The sequence below is a fragment of the Anabas testudineus genome, chromosome 5 (genome assembly GCF_900324465.2).
Source record: "Anabas testudineus chromosome 5, fAnaTes1.2, whole genome shotgun sequence".
Taxonomy (NCBI): Eukaryota; Metazoa; Chordata; class Actinopteri; order Anabantiformes; family Anabantidae; genus Anabas; species Anabas testudineus.
Genome location: NC_046614.1, coordinates 20,496,026 through 20,515,390, shown reverse-complemented (window position 1 = coordinate 20,515,390; position 19,365 = coordinate 20,496,026). Strand labels below are relative to the sequence as shown.

Sequence of the window (19,365 nt, the reverse complement as noted above, 5' to 3'; positions counted from 1 at the left end):
GCTGAATTATTACAAATAATGTTTAGCAAATCCAGAGCCTCAGGGACTCGAAATGCTGCATTGTTATGTAATTTAAGTACAGATGAACAGTAGTCATAGGAAAAAACTGCCCTCAAATAAGTATGCAACCATGACCCAAATTAAAAGTGCTTGTATTGCCCTTTAAATGATTCCTCTTCTTTATCCTCTTCTGCTTTAGTTTGCCCGTGTGCCAAGATCTAATTTAATGCTCTAACTCTCTTTAAGCTGATGCTGCTCTTGAATGGAGCACTGTATTTACCGCTGCTGTTTACGTATCTTATTGTTTGAGCAGTCCCAGCTTTCTGAGGGCTTCTTTTCGATCAGTTCCCATCCCAGGCACCACCATCACAGTGTACGGAACTGCGTTTGAGGACTTGTGGGATACGGGCTGAGCTGCGGTGTTGGTTTTGTTTTGTCCAGCTGCTGTTGTGTGTCGCAGCTCAGGACCATTTCCACCGTTTTTGTGGTTGTCCAGCGTAGCAGAGCGTTCCAGACCAGCTGCTCTCAACCCATTGACTTGAGCAGGATGTGGTGTAGATACAGGCTGATGGTCACGTCTGGAACAGTGGTGGAAACTGGAACTGCTCTGTAGAGACCTGTTCTTGGGCTCTGTGGCCACTTGAGAATAACTAAATGATGGGGACCTTGATGGGTTAACATTTGGTGGACCTCTAATAAATCTATTGGGTAGTGGGTCCAACGAGGAGATGTGGGATTTAGTGGGAGACGGTGGAGTTACTGTCTCGTTTTCTTGCTCCTGTTCCTTTAAGAGGCCAAGTTTCTGCAAAGCTTCCAGTCTCACTACCTGGGGATCTGAAGCATGCTTGACACTGTCTGACAAGTCAGAGGTCGACATTACTTCATTTTGTGTTTTCACAGATATGTTGGCAGGAATCCTTTTAGGTTTAGGGGCCATAACTGGAGGACCACTCTTAGACTTGGACGCTTCTAAATGGGATCCGTCAGATCTTGGTAGTTTTCCAGGGTTTTGACCTTCCATTGTGGCAGGATGATGCTTGGCCACGTCTATAGTGTGATCAACTGTGGGACACAAGGGGGTCTTCTTTGTTGAGGCATTCCTCCGCAGATGAACGAGCGCATCATAGGACAGAGGTCCTCTAGGTAAAGGACCCTCAGCTGGTCTGAATGAGTAGTCCCTTGGTTTTGTTGGAGGAGGTATCACCACATTAACCTCTAAAGGAACTGGGGGAGCAACAGGTTTCTGGTTTTTGTGGCCAACGTTGTTGCTTGATGGAGTGACCTGAGCCTTACAGCGTAGGTTCTTGTCTGGGGGATTGTCCAGTTTAGTACCGGGCAGAGAACGTGGAGGGCTACCCGCCAAAACTAGAGGTGTAGGAACCAGGTAGCTATACATGGGTTTGGTGTCAACATTTTCCTTTAAGGGTTCTGTAGATACAGGTTTCAGTGAACCTAAAAGACAAACAAGAGCATGTTTATCACTAGAATGTGCTTCACTTAATTTATTACTGTAGAGCTAATTCTGAATCTACCACAGAAATTAACTTACCATTGAACTTGGTTTTGTTCATGGAGGCTGAAAGGTCAGCCAGTTTGGTAGCAACGTTACCGGGACCAGGCAGTTGGTCGGGTTCGTCATTGGACAGTCCACTGTCCTCCTCAGTATCCAAAGAATCAATAGTCTCCTCCAAAAACATGAGACAAGCCTTCTCTTCAGCAGAGAGATGCCCCAGACTGTCATCACTCTATAATACATAAGAGAGTATTTCATATTTGTGAAGTCTTTAGAACAATACACTCACAGATCAAAGTGCGTGAGGTCAGTCTCTTACAAAGCCAGAATTAGCACTAACAACGCTGTCACAGCTGCCAGCACTGTCCATGCCTGTCATCGTCTCTAATCCAACGCTACCTGGCCAGGTATCACTTTTGGGCATCCTAGTGCCCTACTTGTCGCGTGTCACTCTGTGAAAAACAAATACATGGAGAGTTTATGTAATGGTTAAATTGCAAATGTACTCACTATATTACAGCTATATTATACAGCATTTAAAGTAAATTCCAAATAATTTGTCATCATTTGTGTGTCTGTGGACAACTTGCACACACGTCTGTATTTTCTTGTTGTGTTACTCATTTCTTCTAGAAAATATTTTATTTAACCAGACAATAATGTTTGTTACCTAGGGCAAGTAAAGATGGTTAACAGATAATGGAGGAAATGTGTGCAGACATTGGGCAGAATAGCCTTTGCTGTGTTGGGTTTCATAACCTAGAAATATGGCTACTTCCTGGCAATAAAACTGTCTTCCTCTATTTTTGATCAATCGATTAAAGAATATAAACAAGGTGAACCCACGCCAACAAAATTAACAAAATATTGTTAAGTCAAGTGAGCTAAACTTTCATTGACATAGAGGGTGGGGAAAAGTAATCAGCACCACAGGGGTCTGGACAGCTCCAGGTCAGACTGATCCATGTATATTGGTTTAGAATGAAACATGTAAAGATAATAAAACTTGTGTCAACAGGTGACTAAATTACTTTTATATCCCTAGCAAGAGTGCACAATGTGGACAAATGCCTCTAACAACACTCCCAACTAAATTACCCTGCAATTATAATGTAGCTGTGGAGAAAACAACAATCAAGGTAAATGAATATCAATCGTGGTGGACGACTTAAACTTGTGGCTTCTGAGAAATCCATCTAGAAGATTGAAGTATGGTTGGCAACTGATTCACAGTAATGTAAAATATATGTAGCCTGTAGTTAATATGCTAATACCACTGCAACAGGCCATAGAAGCTGCAGCACATGGACGAGTCATGTTTCATTTATTACACTTGCACCATCCTGTGTGTCTCAGATGAACCCCTGCTTTCTGTTGACTGCACAACCGTGCTGGTGTCATAGCTTAGTGTGTTTCTGACAGATATCGAACTAGTCCTCTTACTGCATGTGACTCAGATTACAGCACATATGCCTCTCCTAATCTTCCTCAGCCGGATCAGTTTCAGGGAGTGGAGAGCAGCAGCAACAATCTCCTGAAAGCTATGTGATATCCAGTTTGTAACCGACTAGAGTATTTTTAATTTTGTAGTAGGTTTTTCCACAGAAAAGAGCATCAATTTTAGGTGGTGAAATATTTGTCTTCATCCATTTACTGTATATGGCTTTTAGATGTTAAAGGTATAGTTGATTGACTGAGCATGAGCTATCTACTGAACCAAACAAAGATTTATAATAAATCAACCAGTATTGCAGAAATAGAGCTGGACATGAAGTACAAAGGAACCCCCAGTCTGATCCTAGCAAAAATAAATTGACTTTTGGAAGTTGCAACCTGAGGAAAGCTATACTAGAGGGGCCAGGGGAGACACAAAAGCACTACTGTTCGTGGTTTGCCATGTTATCCCATCCCTGTAAAATTGTAAAGCCTGCTTTACTACTGCTGCACCACTACTGTCCCTCTGCATATAGGTCAGGATATGAATCAGACCAAAGGAAACTCTGAGATAACGTTTATTGCATTTTAATATTGACCCAGGATAAGTTCAGCTCTTACAAAACCATGTGATGCAGAAGCTGAGGCTATAAATCTAAGTCACATGTTACACTCCCTACAACATTAATCTCTGACACAATAACACAGTCACAGGTTTGTTTTGATTGTGGCTATAAAGGAGCCACTTGCCTAGGTTTTATTGTTGTTAATGCATTATTGGAGGGAGATTATGCAAGAAGGTGAAACTATCATTGTTCTTTTTTGCCAGTTTATTTCAACCCTCACAACTTGACCTCCAATCATTCATTTGGCTAGATCTCCGTTTTAATAAAGAACATATGACCCAAATACGGTCTTAATACAAAATACAAACGTATAGATCAAACACAAATATATATATAGATCAAACACAAATATATAGATCAAACACAAATATATATAGATCAAACACAAATATATATAGATCAAACGTTCGGTAAACAATTTAAAAACAGGATTTGTTAGGAAATAAAAGCCCCCAATTATATAATTACCCTTCAGACAGTCAGAAACAGCCTAATACTAAATATATATAACATGAAAGTTTGTGTAAACTAACTGAGTCGACCACATACCTGCTGAATGTCCGGGTTACGGAGTCATGCTGCTGCCTGGACTAATGAAGACTCACTGGACTCACCCACCTGCAGCAGCTCTCACCCACCTGCAGCAGCTCTCACCCACCTGCAGCAGCTCTCACCCACCTGCAGCAGCTCTCACCCACCTGCAGCAGCTCTCACCCACCTGCAGCAGCTCTCACCCACCTGCAGCAGCTCTCACCTACCTGCAGCAGCTCTCACCTACCTGCACCACGGACTTTGTGCCCTAAGCTTGCAGCCAATCAGAGAGCAGCGTTCACCTTAAGACGCGTCGCCATGGCAGCGGGCGGCCATAGTGATCGGTAATCCGGTGATCGGTGAGATGGAAAAGTTACTTTGATGTGAGGGAGTAAAGTTAATACTTACTGTACTCGATAGGAGATCATTGGATTACCCCCATGCTGCGTTACGTAGTACTGTCGTTTCTTGCCTTAGTTACTATGTTGTTGCGCTGCTGCGTGTGTACCGTTACTATGGTAACAGTTGTTAAGTAATCTTACGACACCATACTAATTATTTTTCATCTATATTTAAAGGATTATATTCACATCGCCTTTTTAAAGATAGCAGTTCACGGTGCAAATGCGAAATCACAACTCCTGTTTTCATTATTACTTCTCCATGTATTTTTATATTTTGTCATATTGTTATATTATATTTTTCCTTATTTATGTGGAGGAGTGTTGTGACAGCCAGGCAGCAGAGGGAGGTTCAACTTTCTAACCAAACTAAGAAGAACATTTATTTCTGCAGGTCTGGTAAGTTTATAAATTCAAATTTTGTATTAAAATTAAATTCTCTGAAATACATTTCAATCTGTACATTAAGACCTTTCTGAAGAAACCATTGTTTACTTGTTAATTACTTATTACTTCTTCTTTTGCTCTGGAATACAGCTCCAAAGAGAAGGCAAAAAGGTATTATCTCTCACAACTTATATCAGTAACTAATTTTATTTTCTCAATTGACTGATTCATAATTTTGCCTCTAAAATGTTTTTTTTGTATCAGATCATGCCTGAGCGCTAACTGCATGTTGACGTTTATCTTTCACATGGCCTCACTACTTGGTAGTAGCAGTTATAGCTATTGGCCAAACAGTCACTGAGCAAATCTTAGATCCTATTAAGAAAGGGTAGATGTGCCTTAAAATAAGACGCGAGTAGTGTAATCCCACTCCGGTGTTTGGTTTATTTCCAGTGGCCTTGGATTGTATAGGAGTTACTGAAATGGGTGATGTGGGGACCATTAATGCTATAATAATTGTTAGGTAGCTGAACTGTAACAATGTCTGACTGTAAATAAGAAAAATTTAACTGTTTATACAGAACGACTCGTACACAGCAACACCGGCTATAACTTTTAATTGACACAACACTGAAAAAATCAAGTAAATCCAGTTATTCTGTAGTGCTTTGTGTGCAACATTCATTGTTATTGTCCTTAAAGAGTCATGAGAACTTGGTTAATACAAAATACAACAAAGCCTTGTCATAGTTTCACTTTTATGCATAATTGCTGTTAAAATAAAGTAGCTAATGTAACAAAAAGGGAAGGAAAAGGTAGCAATTCACATTCCCACAAACAAATAATCTGTCAGTTTTTGATGCGCTCCCAATAAAAACTCTGAAAGGCCCCAGTTGTTAAATGTGAATTTTGACAACAAATCAGTATCAATATTGCCATCACTGATATGTGGATGCGAAACACTTGATGCTTGATCATGCTCGTGTCGAACGAATAAGCAAAATGCCTGACTATAGCTAAAAATGTGAGAACGTATTCCAGTTGTGCATAAATATACAGTGGAATAAAGTAGCAGTTATCAGACAAGCACTAGAAATTAAACCAAAATGAGCCTTTAGTTGTCAAACAGCCTGACTAGAGCTGCTCTTAGCATGAAAATGAGAGGTAAATGGTTAATCCTGATTAGCAAAGCACATAATGCAGGGACTGTACCTGACCAGTAAATGCATTGGGTGTTCAGGATCTCATACATATCTTTACACTCATTTCAGATCAGTTATCACAGTACCCTCTCACTAGTATTTGTGTTCTGAAATACATATTCAGCGATATTAATCAAGTATTTTCAAAAGGATGACTTCGAACAGCATGATGACATGAGTACACACAACTAAAAGTACACTCCAGATCATAGCAAATCATAGCGATGGAGAAAAACAAAGCTCTACAGCTCTTGTAAGAAAGTATTTTTCAGCACCATGACTTTATTTTTTTAAATCTATTTAAAATAGGCGCACCAATAAACAATGTTGCAACATCAAAAGAGGGTAGGTAGGTTTGGATCGGCACTAGCAATATATTGTATTTCAAAACGCAAAACCTCAGTCTCAAAATTCATTGTCCCTAGCCACTGCTCAGTAAATTCAAAGATGTCACAAAATAGCGTTTTTGTATTTAACTGAATGCAGCTTAACTTTAATACAGCCTGACCACGTTGAACCGTGTTGAACAGTTCAGACTACTAAAGTTAACCAAATTACCAGTTTTATGTATTGGAAATTATTCTGACAAACGGCAGTCTACAAGAGAAATAATAATAATAAAAAAAAACATGCTACATAACCAACATGGCAAATAACAGTCAAACTTGGTGTGCTGTGTTTAAGACAAAAGTGAGGAGGATTACAGCATAGTGCAAATAATTCTTAGTGGTTGTTTCAAACTCTTTATAGAACCAGATAGTGGGTTTTTTCACAGAAGTGCAGTCAGTAAGTAAGTAAGTAAGTACCGGCTGGCAAAAACTGAAAATTTTGGTTTGTTTCAGTACAACCCACCCATCAAGGAATCTTAAACTAGTTAAAACATGTGCTAAGAATTATTTGCATAGTTTATTTGACCCAGTTAAACAGATCTGAAACCATCCCTTACAGACTGAACGATGGTTTAATGACATCGGAGCACTGCAGTAGTGTTTCTGACTTTGAGAACTAACAGCAGTTAAAAAGTAATACTGAACAGGTCAGAGGCCTGCAGCTTCGCCGTAGATGTCGCTGGACAACGTGAGGTAGAGGATCACACAAGCAGACAGTTGTCAGACATTGGGCAGGGGGTTGGTATTTGTTGTATTTGTGAGAAGAGTGAAAGAAAAAAAAAAAAGTTCACACTTCGCCAAAATTGGTGTGGCCTGTCTCCTTGGCATGCTCACGAGCTTCCTTTTGTCCCACCAGGCCTGTTTGGCACACCATGCAACGCAATGCAAAGCGGTTAACGTCTGTGAACTGCCGCTTGCGGCGAGCTTCATCTGCCAACTCCAAGGCCTGGGCCAGGATTATGTCATCTGTGGTGGAGAAAATAGTCTGGGGCGGGGTGTCGGAGCCGGGGGTCTCTTTCTGCAGTGGGTCGTAATGGATACCGTCATAGATGAGCAGCACGCGTTTGTGGTAGCCAGCATCCTCCCCAAATCGATCCACTCTGACTGTCTGAGTGTCCACCACACAGATCTCACACTGGTAAAACTTGGACAGGATTGAGACCTCAATAGCTCCCCCCCAGGTATCTTCACGTTTTATCCAGGAGCAGTACTCCTCATTGGTCTTTCCCAGCACCGCTTCGGAGTATGCTGCAGGGTCACTTGACACAATCTGAGCGATGAGGCCTCGCATCTCAGGGACACAAGCAGGGTCATATACACCACCTTCCACCACATAATACACACTAGTGAAGAGGCAGGAGTTGTCAGCGGGGACCACTCGACGTGCTAGTACAGGTGAGGCTTCTAAGCGTGGCGCTTTAGTAACAGTGGGATGATCCTGAGGCTTTGGCTTGTTCTTTTCTTCCTCAACAATGAGTGTGTCTCCTGTAGAGAAAGACATATATCGGTGATCAAGCCCAATTTTAAGATCATTCTGCTGCCACCTAAATCTAAATACAGTGAAGGTCCACACTTTGTTGCTCAGAGCATTTTTAGAAAAGGAAAAAAAAAAAAAGAAGGACAACTTGCCTGATTTGATAGGGTAATCCTTGAGGTGAGCGTCTCCATTTCGAAGATCGAGGCTGGAAGGTGGGTAACCAACCATAATTTTTTGCACATCACAAGGAATTCCAGTCAGTTCCTCCACCTTACTCTTCAGCTCTTGGACACAGGACTGATGAGTCAAACCTTGCATAATGTGGCTCCCATTTTTGGTCTTACAGCGAAGCCGCAACATCCTGCCTACAAAGACATGCAACAACAAATGTAAATTTTAGAGACTGTAATAAACTATCAAGAGGACAGTAATCTGGACATCATATTTGATGAATATTAAATCACATTTGATTGATGACAACTCTTATGTCTTGACTAGATAAAGCTATTTACTGTTTGTTTCAGAGCAGAAAAGCCAAACTTTGTTATAATTATTGGAACAATAAAGAATTAAGACCTGTCTTAAAATAACTTTTTACTTGTGCTGTTGTTTCAATGCTGATAGGATTTGCATTAAAGCATTCAACATAAATTAGGGCCGTGCCATATCAGTATCCCCCACATATTACGAATTTCTCCTATTGCTCCTGATGATGTTTCCATAAAATTATGATTGCGTGTGAGGTATGAACTAGTGCTAAACACAGTGAAGAACCACATTACAACCTACAGGTTGACAGTGCAGTACAATTAACCACTCAACCCATTCAGAAGGGCAAACATCTCAGAGTGAAGTACAACGGAAATATATTAGGGGTTGGAGATACAAAGTTGAAACTATATCATAATATTTTACAGTAGTTTTGTGGTAACAAGATAAGTGAAAATGGGAAAATTGTACAATTCAGCTGTATTTTTAAGTCATCATCCTATCAAACACAATCGGTGATAAAAACAACAAGCCTTGATCATCAAATAAACTAAACAAATGAAACCAATTAGGTAACAATGAAATATGAATGCAGTATTTCCTTCACAGCATATTTTATCATTAGTCTAAATCTCTCCTTGTCAGCCAATTAAATTAGCACCATGTGCCATGCAGATATTGGCGAACATATGCAAACAAGTTGTCATGAATCTATATAGACAATATGACATTCTTATCATGGGGAGAAATGATCGAAGCATATCATGAACCATACAATATGGTCACAGTCCTAAAAAAAATATATCACCAAAAACAGAGCTAACTATAAGCTATATGCTTAAAAAAATAGAGACAGTTGTCTGATTTCTGTATTTCTACTTTCTAAACTGTGTTATAAAACATCTAAGGACATGGTTAAATAAATAAATAAATAAATAAATAAATAAAAAGGTTTTCTCTTTGACCAAAACAGTGCCTTCATTTATAAATTTAAATATGCATTTACACAAGCACAAAGACGACATGAAGAATCACTATAACTCTACATATAAGTGTTACCTACGACTCACAAACATTTTAGCTTTGGCTACAATTTGAAAAGTCTGTAACCAAAACAATACTGAGGTGGTTTTAACATTTTACTCTTTCAGGAAACACACTTGTACTCCATAATGCAGCCTTGTAGAGCTGGTGATGTCTAGTTTACTTCATTCAGAACTGATTTTTATTTGATGTTAAGTTAACTTCTTCATCATGTAGCCTGGCGATAAGCTATTTTAACGTTAGCTCGCATTGACTACTTGTTAGCTAGTGCTGCACAACAATCATCAGTATGTCGAATACCCAGTTAGCGTTATATTATCACACGGGTTTCTCATCAGACCTGGCCTAACAATTAAACTGCTGATGGGCAGCAGCAGAGGAGTAAAACACCTGACAACGACATTGCTTTGTTTTACCTCCTTTGTTCTGGTGGTCGACGTTGACGAGTTCACTCAACAGCAACTCAAACACACAGCGGGTTTAGCTACGACCAAACTACAGCAGCACAAAGGCGGCATTACGTACAGTTGGTCGTCATGTAACTCAAATAGTCAAAGTATTCGTAAAGTCTTTCCTGAAATGTGTTAAACAAACATTCCTGCTCGAACTCAGACACAAATTAGCTAGTTAGGTTAGCTAGTCGACGGTAGCTTTACCATATAACGTTAGCATCTGCTAATGTTAGCATGCTAACTTGGCGCTAACTGAACAGCTTTGTCACATCGCATCTGGGTGAAAGTTGGGACATTCATTGCTTGACTAACAACAAATAGAAAGATGCTAGTGTGCATTAAGTAACATGACAACGAGCTGAGTTATTTAGTTGTCTTACCTGCCGTTGATTGCAGCCCTGCCTCAAACAATAAACATCCAGTTAGAGACTGGTGTGTAGAACGTCACTTTACGTCTGCATGGCGTCATCACGCAGGCTGTCTTGTAGCGTAAATTGCCTAAAAGAAACAGCGCGGTGTAATGTTTACAGTATGTGCGCATGCTCTGTGCCCGAACGTGTTTTGAACATCTCACATTATTCTCAAAATATAACTTAAAACATCTAGATTAAATCAAACCGTGCTAGACGTTTAAAGAGGAACTGCTAACAGACTTCTCCCATATCAAATCATAGTCATCGAAATGACTTTATCACATATTTATGTACAATTCTAATAGTGGGATCTTAATATTAAACATTAAGTAAAACAGTCAACAGTGAGCTTTCTCCAAATGCTACGAGAGACTTAAACACTTAAGTATGTCAGTTTTCAGTTCACTATTTTTGTGTGAAAGTTAAACAATGCCCTTACCACAAACTGTACTACCTTTCATTTTCATCTCTGAGGCCTAATATTTACCAGCCAAGGCATTTTTTTTACATTTTGTTTAATTTTTCAATACTGTAAATTCAATTTTGCAATAAACAAGGAACAGTTAAATGAAGTTCTTAAATACATTACTTGTAGCAAATATGCATCCCTAATATATAATGCATAGGTTACATAATTTATTTAGGAAAAAAAAAAACAGGTTACTTGTTACTACTACAAAATGTGTCTTCATTGTCTACTGAAAAGGCACAAGAAGGCTTCTGTGAGCAGAGCAATAATTCTAACAGTATGGCATAGTGTAATGTTAGAATGAAAGATGTGGCACTGTTCATTTCTAAATATTAACAGCTGATGTAAAGAAAGTTTAAGGAGGAAATATACATTTGCACTAAGCCATTAAAAGAAGTTCTTGGCAAGTATAATAATATGAGAACACAGGCACAAAAAACTATGGATTTTTTTGTTGTTGTTGTTTTAGGACATAACAACAACTAAATACATTAGTTTTGCAACTGCAAGCTTGTGAAATAAGTTTATTTAGCTCCTATTACATTCTGTTAAATGTAGAACATAAAACATAAAAGAAGATTAGCTTAGGAATACATTTCCTACAACTACAAGAAGTACAACTACCGATTGTTCGTGCAGCACAGAAACTATAATTGGATTTGTATTAGAAAAATATTTTTATATCTTGCATCTGCTTTGTAACATGTTCTATTTGCATAAATTATTTTCACAATAATTTGCGACTTGCTGTTGTTAGATTCTGTGGCATTCAGAGTACTTAAGGTTCAGTAAGGCATTGCATTTTTGACATTGAGGATTAGTTGCCATTAGTGTAACACAGTATATTCTGTTGGTTTGTTGATATTTTTGGTGCACATGCAGAGGTGTTAATGATACTAACTCCAGTTCAAAGCCTCAGCATGCAGAGTAACAGCAAACAGAGAAGTTGCAGTAGATAAGAAAATAATGGCTTTGAACCCAAAAAGTAAAACATTTCTGTCCATCTTTTACTTCATGGCTGAATCTAGAAACTCCCACATTGTGCCACAGAGGACAGGTTTTCATCTTCACTCAGAAGCGGACACAGCCACTAGCTTCTTCGGGGCTGTCAAAGTCGTTTCCTTCACACAGGAACTCCTTCAAGAAAGAGAAAATGTCACTGACATTCACACAATAATAGCTTAGGGCAGCAAATCCTCAAATCCTATCCTTCACAGGTGACTCTGTTTTTTAGGTTCCTATGTGAAAAATTAGGTCGTTACAGTCTGTTCCTGTGGTAAAACACATGCACATTACTGGAAACCTTTCTCTAGCACAGTAACAAGAAATTAATAATTATAAATCACATTTAGACTGTGTATAATTGTTTCCAAATCATAATTTGCTGTACTTCATTGTATGTAAATACTGTTACCAAAGTGCTTAACTAAAGCTGCTTTCATTGTTGCAGCCATGACTAATCAGTGACAGTGTTCTTGATAAGGTCGCTGAGATGAAACAAAGCCTATGTACTGTGCAAAGGTGATGGAAAGTTAGAGAAACCCAAAGGCTGAAAACCATAAAAAAAAACCCACACCACTGTGATAACATTTATTGACAGGTGTTACAATGACACGGCTGAATCATGGGAAAGAAAATGAAAGGTTGGCAACATGTACCAAGTCTCTGAAATACTCACAGACAACCGCTTCCTATCCGTGGCTGTAAGACAGTTGGAGAAAGTGGAGAAAGAGAAAGATAGATAGAGATGTGGAGAAGGGCTGAAGCACTGTACCCACAAGGCAAGGCCAACAAATACACAACGTGTACACGTATGGATATGTATCCTTAAATGTCAACACTTTTTCTATGTGAGAAGAGGTTAATGTTTTTCACCTCCTTTTCAATGGGAATCGATGTATTATATTACACTGAGACTAATGTTTGCTTGTGTTAACCTTGTTAAATTTGTGTTGTGATGTGCTATGTGTGCACATTATGGTGGTTTGAAGCAAACACAGATCCAATGTCTTAGATTTTTTTGTGGCTAACTCATAAAGAGCCTTCCTCATCAAAGAGTAGGCATGCTATTCTGCATATTCAAAGCTAGAGACAGCCCAGTAGTGAAGCAGAGGTCATGCAAGACAAACATCTGACAGCCACGACAATAAAAGAGGAGAGCAACCTGTTCAGGATGCAAAAACATGCCCTGAGAGAGAAAGGTCGATAGAGAGATGGGTTCCATGAACCTCAGTTTCAACACAGACAGTAAATCACTGGAAGGATCCAAAACTGAGGTGAGGGAATGCCAAACACAGGGTTACAACTGGGGGTGGGAAGTGACTGATTACATTTAACGGTGACTGGTTTGTAGGGGGAGCCGGTAACTATGGCACTAACTTGGCTTTGCCGTCCCTCGGGCATCAGAGCGGATGGGGTGGGGGCGAGCGGTAGCCAGGGCTGGTTGCCCGCACTGTAGAGCCTGGGACGCTTGACCTGGTCGTGACTGGATAAGGGAGTGTAACTATTCCGCCGATGTATGAGAGCTGAGTCCCTTGGTATATTACCCTGGTAGAAGATGAGATACCGCAGGTGTTAGGGGAACATATCTGGTGAACACACAGCACCACGGGACAACTGACCAGACACGGCCAAGCAAACTAGCTGTCGTTTTCAGATGAATCCACAGCAACAGGTAACTGCAGCTGCTTTAATTGACAGAATATTTCAATAATTTTAGCACAAAACATTCATGAACAGTCACAGCACAACCCTAACCACACATACAAGCGTCCTTTTTAATAAATAGAGTAAAGCTATTAAACAAAGTAAGATTTAATGTTGGGATCAACAGCTCAAATACAGCAGCCTTTATAAAAACTGTCCATAATCTCTGCCAGAGCAGTAAGATCAGCCAAGCAAGTAGCATGATTCGCCATGGCTCAGTAACAAAGAAACAACTTATTTAACATTCACTGGCTCACAGCTCATGCCGGGTTGATTAATTAAGGTTAAAAAGAAATGGGACGCAGCAAAAAAGCGCTATGCGAAAGGGAATCGAGGAAGCAAAGTCTCACATACAGGGGATGAAGTGTGAATGCAGTCACACTGAAGTCGCAGGCGTAAAACACAGGGGCCCATTAGATGCTGACACTGTGATGAGCTAATTAAGTTTCAAAAATTTCTGTGTAAGTAAGCAACACACAAATATTTTTTGCACGTTTGATCACATGTGAGGTTTTAATTTGACGATGCCGAGTGCACTTTGATGCAGCTCGATTCCGGGCGACTTACAAGGGGCCGGTCTCGATGTGTGTTTACGGCCTCCACGTTAAGATAAAACATTTCCACTTTACAACCTGGGAGATAAGAGACAGAAAACATTTTAATTAGATAACAAGCAGACAACCATCATAGGGGTAAATTCAACATCATCCAAGAGACCGACCATATGCAACAGGGGTAAGTTTGAGCACTGTGTGGAGCGGACACTTCATGTATGGTAGATCTTCTGTAGGGAAGAGGAAAAAGTCACACTGCAGCCTTAACCCTGTGATGTGTGTGTACTGAAGTGACGTCTGTGTCGGGGTTTCTTACCTGCACTTTTGTCGAGGAAGTAAGCGAGCAGACAGCGCATCACAGCCTGGTGGCAGATGACCAACACGTTGCCCTGTCTCTCTAATTCCATGATAACAGGTTCCAATCGCTGAACAAGATCCTGGTAGGACTAATAAACCACGAGTTTAGTCTGAATATAGAGAGCTACATTTAGAGAAAACACGTTTGGTTACTCAATATCTTTAAATAACAATTTGTAAGAATAGTAATAAAGTAGCTGGAATGAAATTGAAGTTACTTCTCCTCCTGGGTAACGGTAGTGGTATTTGTCCTGGTCCCTCAAAGCAAACTCCTCTGGGAAAGAATTCTGAATCATCTCATAGGTCATCTCCTCACATACGCCCTGGGAACGACAACAGAGCATCTGCTCTCATGTCAAAGGTTCAAGTAATGAGTAAGTGCACATGATATAAATAAAAAGAAACTGTATAAAGACACTCAGAAGTAAACCAAGAGCTCAGTCACATTTCAGAGGAGCTTAAGGTGCCTTTAAAGTTGAACTAAAGTGTTTTCAGACCTAGTTTTGTACCACAAAGGGTTTTACTCAAGGTGGAAATGATAAAAACAGATTGACCACACCACTGATTGTTTTTTTCCATCCATTATCAAGTTGTGGTGGCAACAGGTTATTCAAGTCCAGATGTTCCTCTTCCCTATGTGTTCTTTTCTTTAAACGTCAGAGAGCAACAGCTCTCTCCGTTGATTAGTATTTTAATTAAAATACTAATCTAAATAACAGCTTTTTATTTACAGCCGTCTACTTTCTACCTTTCTTTGCTTTGGTTTTTCTTTAAAACGTGAGAGGTTTAATAACTTAGTACTGACAGCATCAATCTCGTTGAGTATCTTCCACTGTTCATACGGCACTCCCAGCTCCTCCGCGGTCTGGATGGTCCTTCTCAGCTGGCTCGTCCACACCTTCAAATCTGACAGCTTGTGCTCCTCAATGAAATCTCGCAGGGCATGGGCGAACTGGGACAGACAAGCAGAGGTTTACAATAATCCGCCTGTTTACCATTTATTAATTCACTTTTCTTCTTAGATTCATGTTCAGTGAAAAGATGGTGAGAAACTGAGAAAATTAAATGTGATAAAGGGTTTTGAGAAGACAATGGCTTTGCAGTTCATAAAAGGAGCAGCAGGGCAATCACACCTGTTTCCCTCGAGGAGAAAGCTCGGCGTCTCCTCCGATGCGGCCTTCAACGTTGTGGTTGCTCTCTCCGTGGCGACACAGGTAGATGGAGTGAGAGTGCACATCGATGTTCATGAGGTAGTAGACAATCTTACTCTGGATGTAGTCCTGCACCCGGTTCACCAGAAAACGTCGGCCCACGTTCATCACCTTGATAAACGACAGGTCCCTGCAGGTGAAACATGCAGGTGACTCAAATGTTTGTTTGTCACCATCTAGTGTTTATTTGCTGAACTGCAAACTGCTCACTGAGATGAATATTTACTTGTCGTAATCGTCTGGATCCAATGGCTGGTAAGTGACCTTGTAACACTCGATTCTCTTAAGAAAGTCATCCATTACTCTCTCTCTGTGTCTCTCAGGGTAGTCTGGACTGGACACTTTCACTTCCTGTTACAGGTTGGAAACAATTAGAGAAACCAGAGCAGTTATTAACGCTGTCGGTACACTGAGTATTAATAGATTATGAGTTTGACCTAGACAATGAGTCACGTGTGACATTAGAACATACCAGAATATTAGCAGCAATGACCTCTGGGTCGTCACACACTGACTCAACAAAGAACACCTGTTTGAAAAATAAAAAGCAGCTCAGAGATCAACATGTGCTAAAGTTTCCACTGAATCACCTTCAAAACATGATTGTCCAGTTCCTGGATTAGATTAATAGTGTCTGAGGAATCAGAAACACCCTGTGTGCATTTTAACACCTAATAAACATGCCGAGTGCATTTTACTCACAAAACACGTGCAAAGCCTGAACTATTTGCATCCATATTAGCTAAGTGTCAGTCTTCATCTTCTCTTCATTTCCTGGTACACGGCTACATTTTATGGTTCATTGCTGCAAAATGAACGAAGCAGCATGAAACTAGAAACAGTTATGTTATGTGTCCTTGTGTGAATCAAAATATTCACCTTGAATGAATTTTCTTTCACAAACGCTTGAATGAGGTCTCGTCGTTCTCTCGTTGTGTTTGTCGCATCAAAAACCTAACACAACATACAAGGAAGAGGTTTCTCATCAATGTTGTGGATGTTCTACGGTAGGTGTTTGTGGGCCAGCGGAAGATTAAGACTTATTCCAGATGTGTTTCTGTTCTGTAGTGTATTTTAAATTTTTTGAGCCAAGATGGACAGAAAGGCAGAGAGGACTCACCGCGATCTGCCCTCCCTCCCCCGTCAGGTACGCCTTCACATCCTGCAGAGCGACCAGAGCACACTGCCTGCAGGGGAGAGAGTGAACACGGGAACAGTACATCCTCAGTAGTGTGCAGGTAAATTTACTGTTACTTTCATACAGAACCAGTAGCTGTTTCCTTCTGTTTCTCATCTTATTTAAGTTCATTTAACATCATGTCTGATTGCTCCTTTAAACCCAGCCAGCTGCTACTTCCAATAGGAAACAGACAAACTCTAAGAATTATTTACAGCAGCAGTTTGACCCAGGTTGGTTATCCACATAAAACCTCGAAGGGCTTGTGTCAGCTTCAGAGTGACAGCGGCAGCAGCTTGTTTAATATCTAGGTCAGAATTCAACACTGGGACGCTGTCAGGGGCCTGTCACATTTTCATGACAGTCATGCATCACAATCCCCGTTTCAATTACTACAACTGGGTAAGATCAGGAGGGAACAGGACCTTTTCATCCTCTATTCATTTGTTGGAGAATTGTGCACATTTAAGTAGAGATCTTCAGTTTAAGGCAGAGCGAACACTGTGCTGACCCCAGCAGAATATTGACTGTGAGCCCAAAAAACAGCTTAGTCACTGATGCAGCACTGTGAGGCTGCAGAAAACCAAACAGGCTCATGACTGGGAGAAATGTGATACCCTGACAACCCAGATGCTTCAGCTTCCTTTACTGTTCATTTCCTGTATAACGATGGAGCAAGAGCCCATAATGAGCACATTGCTAATAGTGAAACTTACTTCCTGATTTTCATGGCTTCTTCATTGTCGTGGCGGAAGAAATCATATGATTTATAAGCTCTGACTGCTTCCCTGCGGTACACACCCAGGTTAAACACTGCAAAACGGACAAATGACATTAACTGTGTGTTCTTTTGCTCTTCTCGTCATCAATAAGGTAATTTCTCTAAGTAATTCCAGCTACTACAACTGGCTTGATGCTATACTTTGTGTCTTTCTAAAATACTCTGAGATGCTGTGGATTTTAGAATACTTAATAATTTAGTTAATTAACTTGATTTTATCTACTGAGCGAAGTCAGTTTTTGATTTTGGCAACACTGACTTTAGGTTTAATTAATTAATATTTTTTATAATTTGTATTTATTATAACAACTCAAGATATTGAGAATGGCCTTCAGATAAATTCAGATTTAAAACTGATGGATAATCTGCTATTATAATTAATAAAGTGTTTATTTGTCTCATTTTAAAGACTACCTTTGGTTGGAACTCCGATCCAGTTGAGGTAACGTGTGAGTTTCTTTGACATGTAGGTCTTCCCTCTGGCCGGCAGCCCGATCATTACGATCACCGTTGGGGAATTTGTCATGTAGGAAGCCCAGGCTACAGAGGAGACAGGTACAATGTTGTAAAGAACATTAATAATGATCTCAAATATAAAACTAAACAAAACAGTTTAACAAGAGGCTGTATTTCAGCATAACCAATGAAAATAGAAATTTAGGACTATGACTGTGGAAGAACTAGGCCAAGTGGACAAAAATAATAGTCTCTTCAGACACAAATATTATCTGTGGACTTGGATTAGGAGCAGGATCTGAAGAATGAGGAGGAAGCATCCTGAGAGAGAGAGAAGTACTTTTCCTAAGAACAATAGACTATTTTAATATCACTGCTCATAAGTCACATTCTTCTCCTCACATTCACTCTGTTGAAGACTTTTGTAGATTGGAGCCTGAAGGCGACACAGAAACAATTAGTGAACTGAGTCCAGAGGGACCAGGACCAGGTCTTATTATTACAAGTGCATCTGTGGACTCATGCAAAAGGAGCTCAAATGTAATTATGGGGAACTTGAACTTACAGCATTTTTTCAGGTCTGTTTTTCTGGCTTCTGCACAGTTTGTAGAGCTGCTGTCTCTCTGAGTGCTTGACATGTTGAAATCTGGTTTGTGCTCAGGTCTAAAATCAGCTCTCCCTCTGTGAGAGGAGCTCTGTCTGAAACACAGGGATCAGAAATATACCGTGTTATCTGCACGGCCTCTCACGCAGAGCACAATCACATGCACACAAGGCTGTCATGGACGTGGATCTATGCATCCTTGGAAACAAGCAGATCTAGAGGAGAAGAGGCGATGCCACGTCATCTGTCCACAGGAAAAACTAAACAAAATCCACTAAACGCATCGAGATCATAGCGCTGCGCTCCCGCTGTGGGGAAACTGCACCAAATCTGACATCCACATTTAAACCATAATCCACAGTGAACATCAACAACACGCGGTGCATCTCTACCGGCATCATATTCAGAGCTTTATTCACCTGCTCGGTGCAAATAAGATGAAGCAGAAACCGTAATCCGCCGCACCGGGAGTGTGCGTCCGAAGGAGCCAGTCTGCTCGGCCCGTCCTCGGTGCTAAGGTGCCTCCTCGGCCGGCTGGTGTCCTTCAAAGCTGGAGGTGTGCCTCTACGTCATTTTTTTTCCTACCGTAACGTTGATAATAGATCGTACGTATCAACGCACATCCCATTATCACTAATTCAAAAGCCGTGAGAACAAACCCAGCAGCTCGGTGCAGAGGACGAGAACCAGGA

At 40.4% G+C, this 19,365-nt stretch overlaps 3 protein-coding genes across 7 annotated transcripts; all 3 read right to left on the bottom strand.

Moving 5' to 3' along the window:
* Positions 1-54: 54 nt before the first annotated feature.
* On the bottom strand, positions 55-4,571 carry zgc:158258 (uncharacterized protein LOC791186 homolog). The gene is made up of 4 exons (XM_026349650.1): positions 4,513-4,571; positions 1,833-1,965; positions 1,550-1,745; positions 55-1,452 (listed from the first exon to the last, which is right to left on the bottom strand). The coding sequence occupies exons 2-4, from the start codon at positions 1,935-1,937 to the stop codon at positions 299-301; spliced, it is 1,455 nt and encodes a 484-aa protein (XP_026205435.1). The 5' UTR covers positions 1,938-1,965; positions 4,513-4,571; the 3' UTR covers positions 55-298.
* Positions 4,572-5,492: 921 nt separating this feature from the next.
* yod1 (YOD1 deubiquitinase) lies at positions 5,493-10,414 on the bottom strand. Its single transcript, XM_026349651.1, is given in 4 exon segments — positions 5,493-7,968; positions 8,113-8,325; positions 10,326-10,377; positions 10,379-10,414. Coding segments are annotated over 4 exon segments (999 nt in total). The 3' UTR covers positions 5,493-7,270.
* Positions 10,415-10,930: 516 nt separating this feature from the next.
* On the bottom strand, positions 10,931-19,352 carry pfkfb2b (6-phosphofructo-2-kinase/fructose-2,6-biphosphatase 2b). 5 transcript variants are annotated; one of them, XM_026347764.1, is made up of 17 exons: positions 19,093-19,352; positions 18,635-18,768; positions 18,028-18,153; positions 17,549-17,645; positions 16,776-16,842; positions 16,535-16,609; positions 16,128-16,184; positions 15,882-16,006; positions 15,578-15,785; positions 15,250-15,396; positions 14,663-14,767; positions 14,404-14,533; positions 14,255-14,317; positions 14,101-14,165; positions 13,207-13,374; positions 12,506-12,528; positions 11,895-11,964 (listed from the first exon to the last, which is right to left on the bottom strand). In XM_026347764.1, the coding sequence occupies exons 2-17, from the start codon at positions 18,705-18,707 to the stop codon at positions 11,895-11,897; spliced, it is 1,599 nt and encodes a 532-aa protein (XP_026203549.1). In that variant the 5' UTR covers positions 18,708-18,768; positions 19,093-19,352. The 5 variants fall into 5 exon arrangements, with proteins under 5 accessions (XP_026203546.1, XP_026203547.1, XP_026203549.1 ...); XM_026347761.1 differs by lacking the exon at positions 12,506-12,528 and having other exon boundaries at positions 10,931-11,964; positions 19,093-19,350; XM_026347762.1 differs by lacking the exons at positions 12,506-12,528; positions 13,207-13,374 and having other exon boundaries at positions 10,931-11,964; positions 19,093-19,350.
* Positions 19,353-19,365: the final 13 nt, after the last annotated feature.